Source organism: Condylura cristata, unplaced genomic scaffold (assembly GCF_000260355.1).
Source record: "Condylura cristata isolate star-nosed mole 26May11 unplaced genomic scaffold, ConCri1.0 scaffold00007, whole genome shotgun sequence".
Taxonomy (NCBI): domain Eukaryota; kingdom Metazoa; phylum Chordata; class Mammalia; order Eulipotyphla; family Talpidae; genus Condylura; species Condylura cristata.
Window position 1 is genome coordinate 49,283,220 of NW_004567108.1, and position 18,082 is coordinate 49,301,301.

Genomic DNA, 18,082 nt, shown 5'->3' on the forward strand with positions numbered 1-18,082 from the left:
ATATAGAAACATACACCTCACTATTCTATGCATATCACTTCTATAACAATTTTTGGGGCATGCTTGTTTATTTGTGGGTCCATGTACACTCACTAAATTGAGTTACTGAAGAACAGAAATTGTGTTCTTTCTTCTTGATTTTTCTAGTGACTACCACAATATGATAAATAGAGGTCTTCAGCAGAGTTTGTATAGTGAGTAAATAAAGGACTCTCCCTGGATATTCAATAGTGAGAATTCAGAAGCCTATCTGGATGTACTGTCTGACCATATTGAGCCTGCTTTGCTTTTCTACAATACCACTAATAGTCAGACTTTTCTTATAGCCAACTATCTTTCAGTGGAGTAGCTTTCATAGTTTGTTTGGGAAAACTACTATATTATTTCAAGTGATTGTGAAATAATAAAACAAATAATAACCTCAAATGCCAGAAAATATTACTTTCATGGAACTTTACAGAAAACAGTTCTGCAAGATCTACTTACAAAATATGCACAAAAGGAAAAAAATATTGTTACAGGCTACTGAGTACCATGTACAATTTTTATAATAGGAACAGCAATATCTGCCACACAGTGGTATGTGGTTAAGATAAAAATATCTCCTCAAGTAAGTCAGAGTATTTTCTCCATGTTAAGCCACAGGATGGAACTGTGAACAGAAAATGATTTATTGATTATAACATTTCATAGTTGCATTTCTGAATCAATACTTTTTAAAAATGGGGTGAGACAGAAAGCTAAAGCAAATTGAAATTTGGAGGACCTTGGCATATGGGCATAAAGATACCTTCTTGTTATTGCTTGAAACATACATCAGGGACATAAGCCTTAGTTTTCTGATTTTATTGGAATTTGGTAAGGATGTATAAAACAGAAGTCTCCAAATAATAGTGTATTAAACATATGTGTTTGTTCTCTTTCCTGTAAAAGAAAGCCTCAGGTAACGAGTACAAGATTGGCAAAGAGCCACTTCTTTCTGCTTTCTTATGACTAACCCATGTTTCTAGTCAAGTTTGTTTCATGATTACAGCATTGTTGCTGGGGTTCAGGCCCTTACACCTACAATCCAAAAAGAAGGAAGGAGAAAGGGAAAAATGGCTCTCCTTCCTATTGAATTCATTCCCTTTAAAATAATTTCCTGGAATCTCCTAGTTGGTGATTTTCCCTTACATTTTCTTGACCACTATTGGCAGTGAGAGATTGAAAAAATACTCTTTTACAATGTACATTTGTGGGCCCAAATAAAACTTGAGAATAGTTACCAGTGATTAGAAGAAATGTCTGTTGAGTAACAAACCAACAGTCTCTGCTACTGAGTGAAACTAAGACTACAGCTAAAAATACATAATAATACTTGGAGTTATGGATAATCAGAGACTGAAATGGAAAAATATGCACTGCAAAATCTACCACTTTGGCATGTGAATTGTTTTGAGATGAAGAAAATCAGGGCAGGCAGATTCAGGAAAAAATTTTATCTCTCCTTTAACTTGTTAGAAGAACTTAGACAGGGCCTATACCAGATGAAAAGTTTTCAGTAGTGATAATGTTTTTATATGACTTACTGGCACATGTATATTTACCAAAAATCTGCTCCCCTTATTGTCCTGTGAATTACCCTCTTCCCTTCTGAAGCCCCAGGCCCTGACCCCACTCTTTAGTTCAGAATGGCAAATAAGTCATAGTGACCAGATCTGTCCTGGTGTTTGTATCTTTGGTACAACTGTGCATAGGAAACTAAATATGTATTTCTTCTCCTGTTAGTCCATCTTATGTCAACTTAATTATTAGACCAGCCAAAGAATCAAAAGGGAAGAAGGAAAAATTGTCTGCCCTTACAGCACCAAGTGGAATATGTAGGTAGAGTCACTTCACATTCAATCACATTTCATGCCACAGCCAGAGCAAGGATGCCCAGAGTCCCCCCACCACCACCACTGCCCCTCGGGGAAAGCCCATGGGGTGCTTAATATTTGGTGAATTTGAAAAGCTCTGAGTTTGACTTTCACTGATATAGGGATTGAAAATTGATTTTTAAAAAAAGCATACCAAGAGTGAATTCAACTTTCAAAGAGAAATTCAAATGATCACACTTGAAGGTAAAAAAGAAAATTACAGATGTAGAAAAGCAGGTGTTTGTTAATTTGCAATGACAGCTGTCACAGGAAGCAAAGTGCCCACAGATCATTTTGTAGTGAACACTGTGTTAGAAGGTGACTAGATTAGCCAGCTGAATGTTTAGTGGAACCAGGAGAAAATAAGAATGGGACAGCTAGGACCAGAGACAGGCCTGAGGACGTTCCCACCTTCCCTGCTCTATCAATCCTTGTTGCTTCACTGACTTGTTGCCGGCTCTTGCCACAACTTTCTCCTCCCCTGTGGGCTGGGCCACTGGTCTTAAGAGTTGTTAACCTTCAAGCAATTTACAGTCAGTCTTGCAGGCTTGGGGACCTTACCATCTCTTCAGAATGATTTTGGTATTCCTACTTTGACACAAAATGTATGGAGTTTAAGTTTTAACTCCCAGAAGACATTTTATTCTAATGTCTAAGTTCCCAGGAGAAGCCTCAGTGAACCTCAAGTGCTGCTGCTACTAGACTGATAGGTAGACATTTATGGTTAAAATTAAGAAATGAACATGATCCTTTCAATTATAGCATAAAAGGCGATGAGGAAAAATTTTCAAATTAGAGTTGGCTGATATGACTCAGCAAAAAACTGAAGAAGTTAATGTTTGCAAACAGGAAGCTCATGTGTGGATGTTGAGAAGCAGTGCTGAGACATTCAAGGACCCAGGTGGTTGGCTAATGTGCACTCAGGACTCAACTCCTAAGGTAAATGAGTAGAGTCTCAGGTGTGTCTCAATAATCTTGTGGCATATAAACCTCTCCAGAGATATGGGTTTATTGGTGTTGGCCAGACTGAGCATTTTTAATCTCATCACATGTTTGTCTTCTTCAAAACTAAGAGCTTAGTCAAAAAGGAAGCACATTCTTGTGGACTGAGAGCAGGTTTTCTTTGAGGGGACACCTCAAACCCTGACACACTGTTCCTCCTGTCATCTCAGGGTGAACTGGGACTTATTTGTGCAAAAATAATGAGAGTCAGAGGCAGGACCAATTCTGCTATCTGATTCTAGACTGGTTTAGTTGCTCAACTAAATTAATGTTGATTTATTTAGTGCATTATATTTGGACCTAATTATTTTTAGTACTGTCACTTTGTTTAAAACTGGTGGGCATGAAGTAAAACATAAAGCCTTTTTTCTCTGTTTATGATGAAGGCAAATGTCTCTGTCCACAGTTATGAAGGGAGAAAGTGGGGTAATTCAGGATGACAATAGCAAATCATTTCTCCCTGAGATTTTTGGCAGTTTTAGAGCTTGGATATTAACCTCATTTTTGACTCTGAACTTCTCTTTGAGACAACAAATGGAATAAAATAATCTCTAAAAGCCCAAACTCTACAAACTAAAATATTATATTCTCTCAGGTTATGTTGGGAAGGTATTGGGATATTTATAAAATGCTGCTTCCTTGGAAGGATGAGGGTGCTTTTCAAGTGCTGCTTGACCATCAGCAGCTTATCCAAATAAACTGTTTATCTTCCAATTTCAGAGTTGCCAGATCAGTAATAGCTGTTGACAGAAGTTTTGTTGCTGGCAATCTAATCTAGTTTGATTACTGATGTGAACTGCAGAGTATAAAATCAAAACACAACTCTCAGGTTTTAGGGAAAACTTTCCAAGAGGCTTTACTAACTTAGGGAAGTTTCAACAATCCTTTTGTTATTCGAAAAAGACAATAGTATGTTCCATTATGTGGTGAATCCAGAGTATCTAAATCCCCATCTTAAGGTACTACACTTAGTAATAGCGTAACTTTTTAAATGTCAAAGAAAATATAGTCAGATGAATAAACAAGTATGATTTGTTTACTCAATGGAATACAACTTGGCTATTAAAAAAGGACAAAATAGTTATGGAGGGACTTTGAGGTGATTATCCTAAGTGAAATACATGAGAAAACAAAAGATAATTACTTTTATTAGAAAACTACTGATAATTTTCTCTCATTTGTGGAGTACAACTAACCAAAAAACCCAATTGGAAAAACACAACAAAAATATCACTCAGACTGGAAACAGAGTGGTTTCTAGAAGGGAGGTGGGGGAGAGGAGGCCAGGAAGGGGAGGTGATAGTGTGGCTTTGGTGGAGGGCAAGTGAAGGCTGTTCTCACGCTCATGGGTGAAGCTGCCACCTGTACTGCAAATACTCCTCTCAGGGGGTCCTGGTAGGGACACACACAATGTCCTTCTTAAAAGAATATAGCAGACATTTTTTTTTTCTCTAGTCCCAGTAACAGCTCCAATAGCTCTACTTTTGGACAAAGAGGTTCATTTTTTCCCCTTGACATTTGTGTTGATTGTTTTACATTGACTATATAAAGCATAGAACCAAGTGTACAGGAAGAAAATTATAGCACTTTGAATACTAAAAACACCCATGCCTTCATTGTCTTTTTTTTAACTTATTTCCTCCTTTCTCTCAATTTATTCATATAATTACTTTTGATTTCATATTTCTTTTATAAAAGGGGTTTTTGTACATTGCTTTAAATCCTGTTGCACAAAAAAAATAATATTCTCCTAAATGCTTGTATAAACCTTGGTAATTCTTTCTTTATTTGGCTAATTTTTGAATGGGGTGTTTGAAAGGACTGTTTCTCATTTTAAAAACATAGCTCAAGACAGTCCAGCAGAAATCACAGGTGTTATCATTACTGTCTTGTTTAGTCACTTATTTGTGCCTTTGGGGGTATGTGAGTAGAACAGAGGGGGACCTTATTTGTTGTATTTATTACCACAAATGATGGTTTTCTAATTGTTACTCAGAATGGAATCAGCATAATGGAAATATATTGGCAATGCCAGTGAAAAAGAGCTTGATTTCTCATATCAGGGAGCAGAGATGGAGCCCAGCTGTGCTCTTCTCCCACCACATCCAATTATGGAGGACGATAAAGCATGTTGGATTACATGCTGAAAAAAAATGAAACAAAACACAAACAAACAAACAAAAAAGCAACTGGTATATCCAAGAAAATACTTAGTATTCTCAGTGGGGCAAGCTTGCTTTTGATCCAACCCTGGTATTTCTTGTTCAACAGGGTATAGATCCCAGATTTTTGGGCATTCCCACATTCATGACCTTCAGATACTATGGCAGAGAAGGTGCCTTTGCAGACCAACGGGCCACCCGAGTCACCCTGGAAAGAAGAATATGGACAGATACTTGGTGAGAAGCTGGTGGTGAGCTTTTCCCACCACCAACTCCTGATTACTCAGAGGAATACTTTTGGGGTCCTGGTTTACTTTGTGTCCAGAAGAGTGTCTGACATGCTCCCTTGCCAAGTACAAGTTTCTGTTCATCTGTCTCTCTGTATTGTGGCCCTGTATCTATGTAGGACTCCATATATATAAATATACCCTTTGCTAATCAGTGACTATTGCACTTTCTTCGTTAAGGAATGGGTATAAAGTGCCCCTTTCAGATATAACGCTTATGAAATACAAAAACTCACTGAAATTAAAGCCATTATTTTAAATTGCAAATGTCATTTTGGTGTCAATGGACCTGAAATCAAGTTACTACTGATACTGGTAGAAAAGAGCAACATCTTGTAGCAAGTGTCCTGATGATGGGCCTCTAGTTTGTCTATTATTTTCTCTGTTATTGCAGCCTCCATAATTGAACACAGTGCTATGCATTTGACTGCCCTTAGTGAACACTGGCTCAGGAAATTGCTCTGTGAGCACTCACTCTGACAGTAAGACACATAACTAATGTCTGGGGAAGTAAGTGGGGGTAGAATTTCAAATCTGAAGAGCAGCCTGCTCATATTGCAAACTGCCTTGCTCTTATCAGCTGCCACAATAGAAGAGGGGCAAACTGCCTCTGATCCTCCCCCCCCCACTGTGATGATTCATATAGTATGATGAGAAGATTGTATTAAACTTTTTTTTTTTTTTTTTAAAGATTTATTTATTTATTTGTGCATACAGAACTGGGGTACAGGCCAGAGACTCAGGGGCGGTGAGAGGCTTCACCAGAGACAGAGTGGGGAGCAGAACAGGCAGATCTACGAAGTACACTGCTGAGGGAAGCAGCGGGCAGGCCAGGAGAGGTCTGGCTCGCCATGTGGTCTCCTCCGGGGCAGGCGGCAGGCGGGAATCGAACTCATGCGGAAGTGGCTTCAGATTCTCAGTGCTGTGCTTTAACCCGCTGCGCCACCAGGGAGGGCCTGTATTAAACTTTTTAATACAAAAATTAAAAATTGTTTAAAAATTTAGTAATCCATCTGTGCTACCTATTTGTTAGCTGTAAACAGGAACACTTTTTTTGTTGCTTGTTTTTAGGAAAAAAAAAGATTTTGAAAAATAAGTTATTCCTTTAGTCAACTTTAAGACACACATACTGCATATTTGAGCTTTGTGGATTTGAGCTTTATCAGACCTCCCAATGATTATAATTGTTTTGGATAATTTCACCACTCATCACCAGTAACTATTCCCCAAATTGGTGACATCCTTTGGAAGAACCTATACAAGTGATCAGATGTAGTCTAGTATCTGATTAAATACAGTTGATGAGTGCTTATTATGCATTAGGGAAGTTTTTATTCACACTTATTGATGAAAAGGAAAAGAACCTTAGCTAGGGATGGTGACTTTGTGTTTTCCATGCTGACTCCCTTGTACTAAAGAGTCAGAGGAGCCTGAAAGGTCTGTTTGAGCAAAAGTTTCTTACCTGGCAGGAATCTTTCCCGCCTCTGGCATCTCCTGCACATAACATATCTTTAGTTACCGTAGGCATGTGGTTGTAATAACTCCTGCTGCTGCAACGTTTTCTATTGATGATGGTAACAGTGACTTCTTGCAGAGGGAATTAAGTATCAGAGGGAATTAAGACTTCAGGGTCTATAGTTCCCCAGCCAATAACCTGGCATTTTGTTCCAGCTCTAATATCATTTTGAATATCATGTCCAGCTGGACATGTTTGTTGAGTTTTGCGGCTCTGTGAAGCTGACAGATTGAAAAGAGAGTAAATTATCCTTCATCTCCAGTAGTCTTCCGCTATGAGCTGGAGTGATGTCTGTGTGGTCCTTCTGTTCTAGGCGGGCTGCCCCACGTCTTGAATCTACTTTGGTGGTAGCCTACAGCTGCATTTGCTGATTTTCTGAACATGCTCTCCATTTCCCATAGAGGTCAGTGATACTTGAGGAGGGAGCTTACGGAAAGCAGGAATTTTGCCCAGTCTCAAGCTAACTGGCCTTTGCCCTGATTTGGATGGTTTTCTGTGGAACAACATCCATAGGTCATGACTTTGAAGGCTGGGCTATTTCCTGCTGGATAGGACCCTTGGATATGGTCTAAAGTAAGTTTGGACTACAATGAGTATGGTCTAGACTAAGTTGTAACTCACTTCTGAGTTCCAGAAGTCACTTGGTTGGCTCTATTGTACTTTTCACTAGGTAATGATAAAAGTATTTGGGGAAAAGATTTTCAGCATAGACCCTTGGATCTGTTCGGATGTTCCCCTCCCAGATGTGTGAGTGTCAGAGTTGCTTTGCTTGTATAAACATAGTCCTGATGCATTTACAATATATTCTTGTTTCTTTCAAGGTGGCAGATGGAGTAAGATGGGCCCTTGTAGAATATGTCACAATCACCCCAAACCTGGGGAAATTACAAATGAAACACTTTTGTATAGATGACTTAACCAGTGAACTATGCTGTATAAGAATGTTGGAGAAACTGAAGGGAGGCAATGCTACATACCTTAACCAGCATTATATCATTCGCTTTATGATCTGAACCAAATTGTGGGAATGGTATGAATTCTCTAATATCAAATGTTTGTTTGGAATCCTCATTCTTTGAGAGGGAGTGTGCTCCTAAAACCACTTTGAAAGACTTGTCTCTGGCAGACCTAAAAAATGCAAAGAGAATAGAATCAATGGAATACTTTCCAAATCTCTTAGTAAGGAACAGAAAATGGTGACTAGGGCCAGATGCGTAGAGGAGTTGGGTCATCAACAAGGTGACCTGTTTAGGATTAGTCCTCAGTGGACCCCAGAATGAATGGATGATATTTAGGGTCCAAAAGGCTGCTCTCAAATCCATCCTCCTCTAATTTCCCAGAACTTGTAACCTATGGTAAGGGAGAGGGGTAACATCCTAATTACATCAAGTTTACAACAAAATTATGTTAATTTATGTAAAAATAAGGAAAATGGTATTTTTTAGACTTCTGCATTTTACCCTCCGTTGTTAAGCTTTCTTAGGTAAAGACATATATATATATATATATATCATATAAAGTATACAATGTCACCATTTTCAAATGTACAGTCCTGTAACATTAGGATATTTACATTGTTGTCCATCCATTACCACCACCAAGCTCCACAAATGTTTCATTTTTCCGATGATAAGTATTATAAGAATGAAAAGGTAAAGACTCTACACTTGCTAATCTGGTATGACTAGACTCTACCTCAGGGCAATAGGAGAGGCGATGTCCATGGTATGGCTCTTAAATATGCTCATGTAGTTTGCCCCTTCAATTAGAAAGATGATTTGAACAAGAAAGGAAAACTTTCTTCAAGGTGAAAATTCATTGCTAATTTGAAAATTTGAAATGAAGATATGTTAGTGTTAGTAGTCATTGATAATTCCATTGTGGAGATTTGGAGGATAGAAACTGGTGAATTAGATGAAGAAACAATAGTTTAAAAAAATTCTTAGTCATATACCTTCCAGTACCAGAGTTTCAATTGTGCCGTAATTGATCTGACTTATTACCTATTGAATAATGGAAATTACATCTGCATCTAGTTATGAAAATAAAAATGATATTTTGGAGACCTTCATAACACCTTAGAGTCATTTGCATACTTCAAATAAATAACTTATTTTAATGTATGTCTTTAAGAATTCAAATTCTTTTTTGTAACAAGGAAGGCTATAAAAAGAACTACATTTATTTGTTTACACTAGTTATTTCATTGCCAATTCAAAAAGAGATCAAGAAAGATTACAACATAAATCTACATGTCATTTAAATATATTAGTAAAGGTTAGTAAAGATTAATAAAAATTAAAAAGTGCACAGAACATACAGAAAAAAGAAGAAAATTTTTTTCAGTTTTGGGGAACAAGCACATGATTATGGTGGGGTGAGCTTGCATTTGGCAGGGTTATAACCCCTGGGAATGACCACATTTTGCTTGCTACCAAAAGAGTTTATTTTCCCTCCTTTATTTTTGGGAATTCCAGCTCGATTTGTGGAAAAGTTTACCTATTGCAAAATCAGGATAAGGATGAAATTTCTCATATGATGTGGATCAGATTTCCTAGGATTGATTCAAACTCAAGGTCAACACACTTGCTAAACCCAAAATATTGGAGGAGAAGGATGATATCAAATCTTCAGGACTAATGCCCTAACAGAAAAGACAGATGCATGTGTAAATAACTAATATAAGGAAGACTGCGAGGTACATAATAACACAAGGAAGGGTATAGAAGATGAATTCTGAATAGGGACAGGATTCTGAGAAAATTTCTAGTCTTTTTCATCCTTTGCCGATTTCCTTCATTAGTTAATGCCTTTGAAATATTTGTTTATTTTCATCTCCATTCATCCATTTTAGTACTCCAGACACCCCAGAAGAGTAGGAATACTTTCTGATGTTTCCATTTCTGGATATCCTCCAAGTGTAACCTGTCCTAATCTGCCCACAGGATACCTGGAATTACCTGACTCCTAGGAACCCACTGCCTTAGGTAACCCCAGGTCTGAATCCACACAGAGGAGAAGAATGATACCAGAGTTCTTTATTTTGTCCAGCACAGTGTTTCTCCACAGGATCCTTTGGATCACCTGCTTCAGAATCATGTGGAAGTATTTATTTAAAACGCAGCATTCTGAGTTCTGCCCTGGACTTAGCTGGAACAGAATTGCATGCAGCCAAACTCAGGCATGCTCTTCATTATCTGCTGAAGGCAGATGAAGGCCTTGTTTCCATTGAGCTTAAGAATCACCCTTCTCCGTGTTGGCAAGAGGATGGGCTGCCATCCCTACAGTGGAGAGGTTCTCCAAGTGACACGCATTATATGGTGGGGAGACAAGACCCAGCTTTTGTGATTCCACGTCTGGCGCTAATTCCAAGACTCCTCTGTAAACCCTGTCCTGTTCTTCAGCATGATGTTATATTTGTTCCTCAGTTATCAGATATCAGATAACAATATAATGACATAACAATACAACACAAAAGTTACATGTGTGCCAGATTTTGTGCTAATTATTTCACATAGTCTCCCTCACTTAAACCTTACAACAACCCTGTGAGGTGTGTATAGTGACTACGCCCATTTCGTAAATAAGAAAACTGAGGGGCACATCAATTACAAACTTGACACACCTGTCCCACAGACATTAAGCAGAGAACCCCAGGGTGTAAGGGCCAGGGGGATTAAAACTCAGTTTGAGGCCCTCCCAGGTGGCGCAGCGGGTTAAAGCACAGCACAGAGAAGCTTAGGCCACTTCGCATGAGTTCCATCCCCGCCTGCCCCGGAGGTGACCACATGACGTGGCAGACCTCTCCTGACCCGCCCGCTGCTCCCCTCAGCAGTGTACTTCGTGGATCTGTCTGTTCTGCACCCCACTCTGCCTCTGGTGAATCCTCTCACCCTCCGCATCTCTGGCCTGTACCCCAGTTCTGTACAAATAAATAAATCTAAAAACAAACAAGCAAAAAAACCCAAAAAACTCAGTTTGAACCCAGAGCTTGAATTTTTTTTTTTAAGATTTATTTATTTCTGCATACAGAACTGGGGTACAGGCCAGAGGTACAGGGGCAGTGAGAGGATTCAACAGAGACAGAGTGGGGAGCAGAACAGGTCCACTGAAGAAATGCATTGCTGAGGGGAGCAATAGGTGGGTAAGGAGAGGTCTGCCGCCCCATGTGGTCCATTCCGGGGCGGGTAATGAACTCATGCTGAAGTGGCTTTAGCTACTTAGTGCTGTACTTTAACCTGCTGCTTCACTAGGGAGGGCCAGAACCTGAATTTTTAACCGTTCTACTTTGGAAGTCTTGGGGGACTAAGGGAGTGAGGTATGGAAGGGGCGGTGGTGGCCTCCATCTAATCATCAGCTGGGCAGGTGAGAGGAGGGGTGTGCCCAGGGAGGAAGGCACTGGGGAAGGATAGTGGACAAGAGTGGTGAGAGTTTTGCTTTTGGTAAACTAAAATGATGAAAATGGGATCATACAAAAATTTTTTAAAACTGATTTTCCTTTTATAATTGACATAACAAGGAATAAAGGGGCTGGGATACTGAGGAACTGGGTGGATGGAGAGTGATCAGGGAGCATCTCAGATTTTGTCTCCTTTACCATTTTGCTGAGAGAGGGGGGTAGTAAGCTATTCCCACAGGATATTTCGGAGGACATTTGTGGGAAGCCACCACTGAAGTATTTCATAATTATTTGAGATTTCATAAATCTCATATTTTTCTAAGCACCAATCTGCCTACATATTTTACACCCAAGTGTCCCATAGTGGAAATTTGATCAACATATCCAGCAGTTCTTTATAAACTCCAGCTATTTAAAATGATAGTTAGCAATAGGAATTTATTTTAACCCTTAAACTTTTCTCTAGCCTTTCTATAATCTCATTGCTCCAAGTGAGCAATTTAGGAACCCACATCTCTTGAGTCAAGTTCACTTGATAAAATTTAAAATTCAATTATAATACCAGTTAACTTTGGATAGCAAGTTATGGTTTGTGAAGGATTTTACCCACTGCTTTTGGTTTAGCAAAATAAAAACCAAAACCCAAAAACCTTCAGTTAATCCCTTCTTTCCTCTAGCATGTGAAGAGCATTTCTAAGCCAAACTCTAAGTCAAATCCATTTAAAAATGTGCATATTTAAAGATGCGCATATTTTGAATTGAATGTTATTATTCACTCTCTGCCTCACTTGTCCCCAAGGGATAGAGATAGAGAGAATTTTGGTAAACTAAAATGGTATCCCACAAAAGGGGGAAAAGAACCATAATTAAGGAGACTCTTGGGTGCTTCCCATGACAGAAAGAACCCCAATTAAATGAAGCAGTCTTGTTTATAAACAAAACAGAAGTTCTCACTTTGTCTTCAAAAAGTCTCAAGAGGAGACACTGCTGGCAGCCTAGAGGTTAAGTGTCAAGGTTAAGTATCACCACTCTAGCCTGAGTTGGGTCCCCAGCCAGGGAGGTGACCCACAAGGCGCAGCAGACCTCTCCTGTCTCCCTGCTGCTCCCCTTAGCAGTGTATTTCAGTAGGCCTGCCTGTCCTGTCTGTATACATAAAAAAATGAAAATAAATATTTAGAAAAAAATTATAGGACCAATCAAACAAAATCCCTAATATATGGAGAAGCAAGTCAATCCAGTTGTTCCATTCAGATGTATGACTGATGCAGAAAGAGCAACCACAGTTGTTAAAATAGGGAATCACTATAAGCCTTGGAAGGAAAGGAGAAGGCCCATCTCTTCTTCGCTTATTTAGACAAGAAACCCAAAGAAGAAATATATAAACAAACAATGCCTCCCCTAAAAACAAAACAAAACAAAACAAAAAAACATCAAATTGGTTTCCTATTGCTTTCTTTGGTGATTGTTGCAGTATCCCAAAAGAATTTTGCACTCTTTTTTTTTAGCTGAAAGAAGAGAATAATAGGTTGAAATAGATTTTGAGAGCTATATTCTGTCTTCAGAAAAACTTTCACTCTACATATCCCACAGAAAATATCTCTTTATATCTGTAAGTTGTCTATAACTTTTTCTTCATTTGTGAATGTTGCTGTCTCTTACAGCTGTGATTTCCCAAATGTGGGCCTCAGACCTCTCGGGGTGGGAGGAGTTAATAGAAGGAGTATAAAGATCCATTAGGAAAGCAGGCCTCTTATCACCATGTCATCATCATTGTCATCCTCATCCTCCTCATCATCATCACTTTCTGTAACTTACTATTCATACAGACTGTATTCAAGCATGCCAACATATTTAAATAAAGTCTAATCCTCAAAACCCCATGAAGTCAGTGTTACTATTACTATCACCCACTTGTCAAATGGGGAAAATTAAGGTGCAAAGAACTAGCTCAGGTTGTCTTGATTTTCCCAGAAGTGTGACTTAACAAGGTTGTTTCAGTTTTTACTATTGCTGTGCTGCCTGCATTAGATGGAGGACTTGAGTTTGTCCAATAGCTTGCCCTGGAAATGGTAGCCCAATTCTCCCTGAAAATAAAATTTAGGAAACTCAATGAATGTGTGAAAAGTCAATAAACACCAGTCAGTGATCATAGAAGCTGAATTTTCTCCTGGAGAGAAGAACTTCTCTTGTAAGCAAGAGAGAATTTCCTTCTAGAAGAAAAGCTTCTAGAAGGAAAAAGAGGATCTGAAAAGTGCAAGGACTCACCTAGTATGGCAATGGGATGCTGTCAGTACCCACTGTGGATGGATCAGCACACCTCCACAAATCTGGTTGCCCTTATCATTGGATGGAAGCCATGAATGGCCTGGAATGGGGTGATACTTCTCTTCCTCCGATAATTTTCATGTTGAAACCTACAAAAGAAGGCCACAACATTTAAATGAAAACCCAAACCAATAATTTCACATAATTATTTTTGACAACCACAATACCTTTTTTAAAGATTAAAAAGTCACTCTCTGATTTATTATAATTTTACTGATGAATAACTACTACAATTTAGAAGTACAGAAGTGGTTGTGAAAAGTCACTTTTATTTATAATGTAGCAATGCACTTGCTAGAAATCCATTTAGTGCTTACATGTGGTAGGCATAGGACATACTTACACCTTAGAGTTATATAAGCTGCAGTTATTAGGAAAAATAAACAAAAAGAAGAAAAACTAGTCATTTTAATGGTGTAGTTAAGGAGACGAGATAAAATACTCTGATATAGAAGATTCTGAAGGGTAAGTCTTGGTCTTGCAAATTTAAGTTTCTCACCACAAGTGTTCTAGAGATGTCTCATATCCAAGTTTAAATGTGGTATCAGTTTAAGGAGGTTTAGGTCTATGCTTTTAGCACCTATTTTGGGGAGAAGTAGGTATGCAAGAAAGGACTTGTTTCTGGAGGTAACCATCTCTTATATGGAGAACATAATGATGAAAGGATAAAAATGATCCAGGCTAAATGAACTGAGTTGCAAACAGAGTTCAAAGATGTTCATTGCTCTATAACAATACTCACTATTTTTCCTGGCAGAAAATGGTGCTATCATATCTTATTTCTATTTTTCATTTAGATTTTTAAATGTAGGGCAACATGGGACCTTGCATGGATCCTGGTTGCATTACAAGAGAGCTTAGCTAAGCTCTGAATGGCATCCAGAGAAACCCATATGATTTGTAGCAAACCAAACCCTAGGCAACTCATCTTCTCTAAATTTGACCAAATTTGGTTAAATTTTAGTTACATTTTTGGGAGATTTCATAATGTTATTAAAGGAGAACATTGGCAACATATTTTAAATTTTGAGTCTTTCTTTTACTCATTTTTAATTGAAAATGACCATGTATTTATTCAGGACCTCAATAATCGTATCTTTTAAAAAAATCAAGGGCTGGATTTCATCATTTCTCTCCAGGAACATATGATAATGCATTACCAGTCTATCTATAGTACTTTCTTCTTCACTGTACAAGGTATGAGACTTAAGATTCTATAGAATTCTGTTCAGGCACCAGAACTCCCATAACTTAAAAAATCACATATTTTCTTTTTTCCCCTAAAATATATTTACCCAATCTTCTTTTTGGTTCTAAAGGAGGGTTGAAAGCCAGAGATATTTTTGCTTGACAAATTGCAAGAAACACCTGCCAAGTTGTTATTTTCTAGCATAAGGCAATATGAATAATAATAAATAATATTATAATTACATATTCTATATTAACCATTATAATTTAATAATATAAGTAAAGTGCCTGGAATTTTTTCCAAAATTCTCTTTACATGCTCATTGACATATTTTCATGCCTTATGTCTGTAAGGAGTTTAGGATGACTGTATTATTAATGTTGTAACTGAAGAAATAGGCTCAGAGTTGCTAGGTAATTTGCCTAGGGTTATTCAGCATATAACCTGAAACAAGCCATTTGCATGACCTGAAATCACTTGCATATTAATAAGTCCATGGCCAGAACACATATTTGGAGAAATAGTCTGCTTGTGCTTTACAAACCAATGCAGAGTAGAGCCTTCCTGTTGCAGACACTTGAAGGTGAAACAAGGAGCCAGATTAAGAAAACTACAAACTTAAATTAACTTGTTAGTTCTAACCAAATGCCCTGTGAATGTTTAAGTCATCATTGCCACTGCTGATGTGCCTTAGATCTTGTGTATCATCTTTGTGAATGTAAGGTGACCTGATCATGCCAGCTCCTTATTATATCCCAGTGATACTGGGACCATCAGGAAGATAATGTGGAACATGTGGAAGTGATTTGAACTGAGAAAGAAATGAGCTGTGTAAAAGACAAAGCTCTTTGGGGAGGCGCAGGGTGGGAAGCACATAGTTAAAAACATGTTCAACTGCTATTTTCTGTGTAGTCAGGACTAACATCCACACAGCTTTTTATAAGTTACTAAGCATTTTCAACTGTCTTCCCAGGGAGGTGGCTGTCTGAGTCTGGTTTTGTGAAGGTGGACTTGCTGGAAATTACCAGTCTAGCAGGTGGCGGGCTCAGACCTTAAGCCCTATGTGCTGGTCCTGGGCTCCATGTTGTTTTCAACCTGGCCACATGCTGCCCCCTCTGAGACTTCCCCGTGGCTTAGACATCTAAGAGGCAAGCTGGCTTTGCCTAGGGGAGGAGGATTTAGCCATCTATACTGCAATTAGACATGGGTGAGGTTTAGCTTAATGGGGAAGACAGTCTCATAAGTCTTTCTTGTAGTTGACCTGGAAAATTCTGAGAATCATGTTGGTTTACAGCGATGAGTTATTTGGTTTTGGCATTGGATTCCTGTTCTGGCTAATAGTATCATCTGTTATTATATCCAGGGTCCTGGATTTGAGAACAGTGGGCTATGTAACATGATGAACTTGCGATCTAATTTATCTCTGGGTGTTGGTTTTTGTTCTGTTGAGTCTGCCATGGGGGGAGTCGTGTTTGCTTTGGATGGCTGAGCAGCAGCTGTGCTGGGCTGAGTAAGTTCGAGGCGGCGCAAAGCGTGGGGCTGGCCTTGTGTTTCTCATTTGCTGTATTGTGTTCAGTTGTTCTCATGAGCTGCTTTGGAGCATGGAGCTTTTGTTTTCTCCATCCCTTCTCTCTTCCTAGAGCCTCCTGTATTTCAGGAGAGTTTATACAACTACTGCCTAGAAGTGTCAACGACAAAGTATGGGTCTCCCTATTGCACCGTCTTTCTTTCTTTCTTTTTAAAACATAATATAATAGTTTATTTTTACAACATTTTGTGCCTTTTTCCATTTCAGTTGTAATCCCTGTGGGCTTCCCATCACCAAATCACCCGGGTGCCATCACCGTAGTCCACTGCACTTCCATCCCCACCCCACACCCCACCATTTTTGATTCCATTCCCACTCCACTCCCATAAAATGTCTCTGGTATATAGTTGTTCATTATTATTATTATTTTCTCCCTTGGTTATACTCCTGCTATGAGTGAAACCATAGCAGGTATTTTTCCTTTTCTTTCTGGATTATTTCACTAAGCATGATCCCTTCCAGCTCCATCCATGTTGCTGCAAAAGGCATGTGCTTATCTTTTTTGGTTACTGAGTAATATTTTGTTGTGTATATGTATCTTTTTAATCCATTCATCTACTTTTGGGCATTTGGGTTGATTCCATGTCTTTTCTATTGTAAATAAAGCAGCAGTAAACATGGGGTGCCCTGCCTTTCTTTAACAGCCCAGACACCTGTTTTATAAGCTACTCCTTCAAAGCCTGGCCCACAGCCTGTACTAATCTGCAACCTGTTTATTACCTGCCTGAAGACAGAAACCAAGACAGAGCTTTTTCAAATGTACCTATACACCACTGAACAAGGTTCTCTCTATGACTTCATTTAATGAAATATAATTTAATGTCTGCTCAAGCTAATCATAAATAGGGCATGATTTTGTATGTTTTTGTACATTTAATTTTTCCATTCAATTCTGTTGTATAAAAGTGTCAGTTCACAATGGACTGATACTAAAACCATAGAAATCAACAAACATAACCTCAAAACATACCTGGTCTTCCCTACACAGAGCATGAGAAGAACAGCTCTATCGACATAATTACAAAGCCCATTCTATTTCAAAACCCTGCCCATCTATCTTTTCTAACTTCCTTTGAAAAGTTACCCAACACCAAACATTTCAAGATGCCTGCGGCTGTTCAATCCTCCCTAACATGGCCCTCATGATCAGTACTTGCCAGAACTCCCCTGGGTACCTCATTTGTGGCCTCCACCCTCTGGACCTTGATTTTACTTATTTATGTATTTAATTTTCTTGATTTTATTTGATCAGTGAATCTGCTAACAGCTATGACAGCTTTGAATATTGGGGTGATGTGGACTATTGGGTTGCTTTACAGTAATATTATGTCCAAGAGAATATAAATCCTACTTACAACCATTCCTCCCATGAGATGCCTTCAATGGATGAGCTTGAGAACAATTGTTAAGGAGAGCAAATTACCCCTTGATCAAGCTGAGGGCTTTCATCTTAACTTCTATGTAGAGAAACTGAGTAGGTTGGATTGGGGCATATGAAGCACTATCTTTTCCTAAGCTACTTAAATTTAAATACTTCACAGGACTGATGTATGGAATAGTGGTGGTGATGAGAGGGCGAGGGAAGTTTGTTTTATCTTCCTTCACCTTAATTTTTTTTTAATAGATTTACTTATGCATACATAAATAAAGTGGTACAGAGGCCAGAGGTACAGGGGCTGTGAGAGGAGTCACCAGAGACAGAGTGGGGAGCAGAGA

General features: G+C 38.6%; 1 protein-coding gene across 1 annotated transcript; it reads right to left on the bottom strand.

Moving 5' to 3' along the window:
* Positions 1-1,048: 1,048 nt before the first annotated feature.
* On the bottom strand, positions 1,049-13,996 carry GZMK (granzyme K (granzyme 3; tryptase II)). Its single transcript, XM_012721774.1, is given in 8 exon segments — positions 1,049-1,062; positions 5,138-5,270; positions 6,812-7,038; positions 7,041-7,086; positions 7,843-7,993; positions 13,530-13,606; positions 13,608-13,678; positions 13,933-13,996. Coding segments are annotated over 8 exon segments (783 nt in total).
* Positions 13,997-18,082: the final 4,086 nt, after the last annotated feature.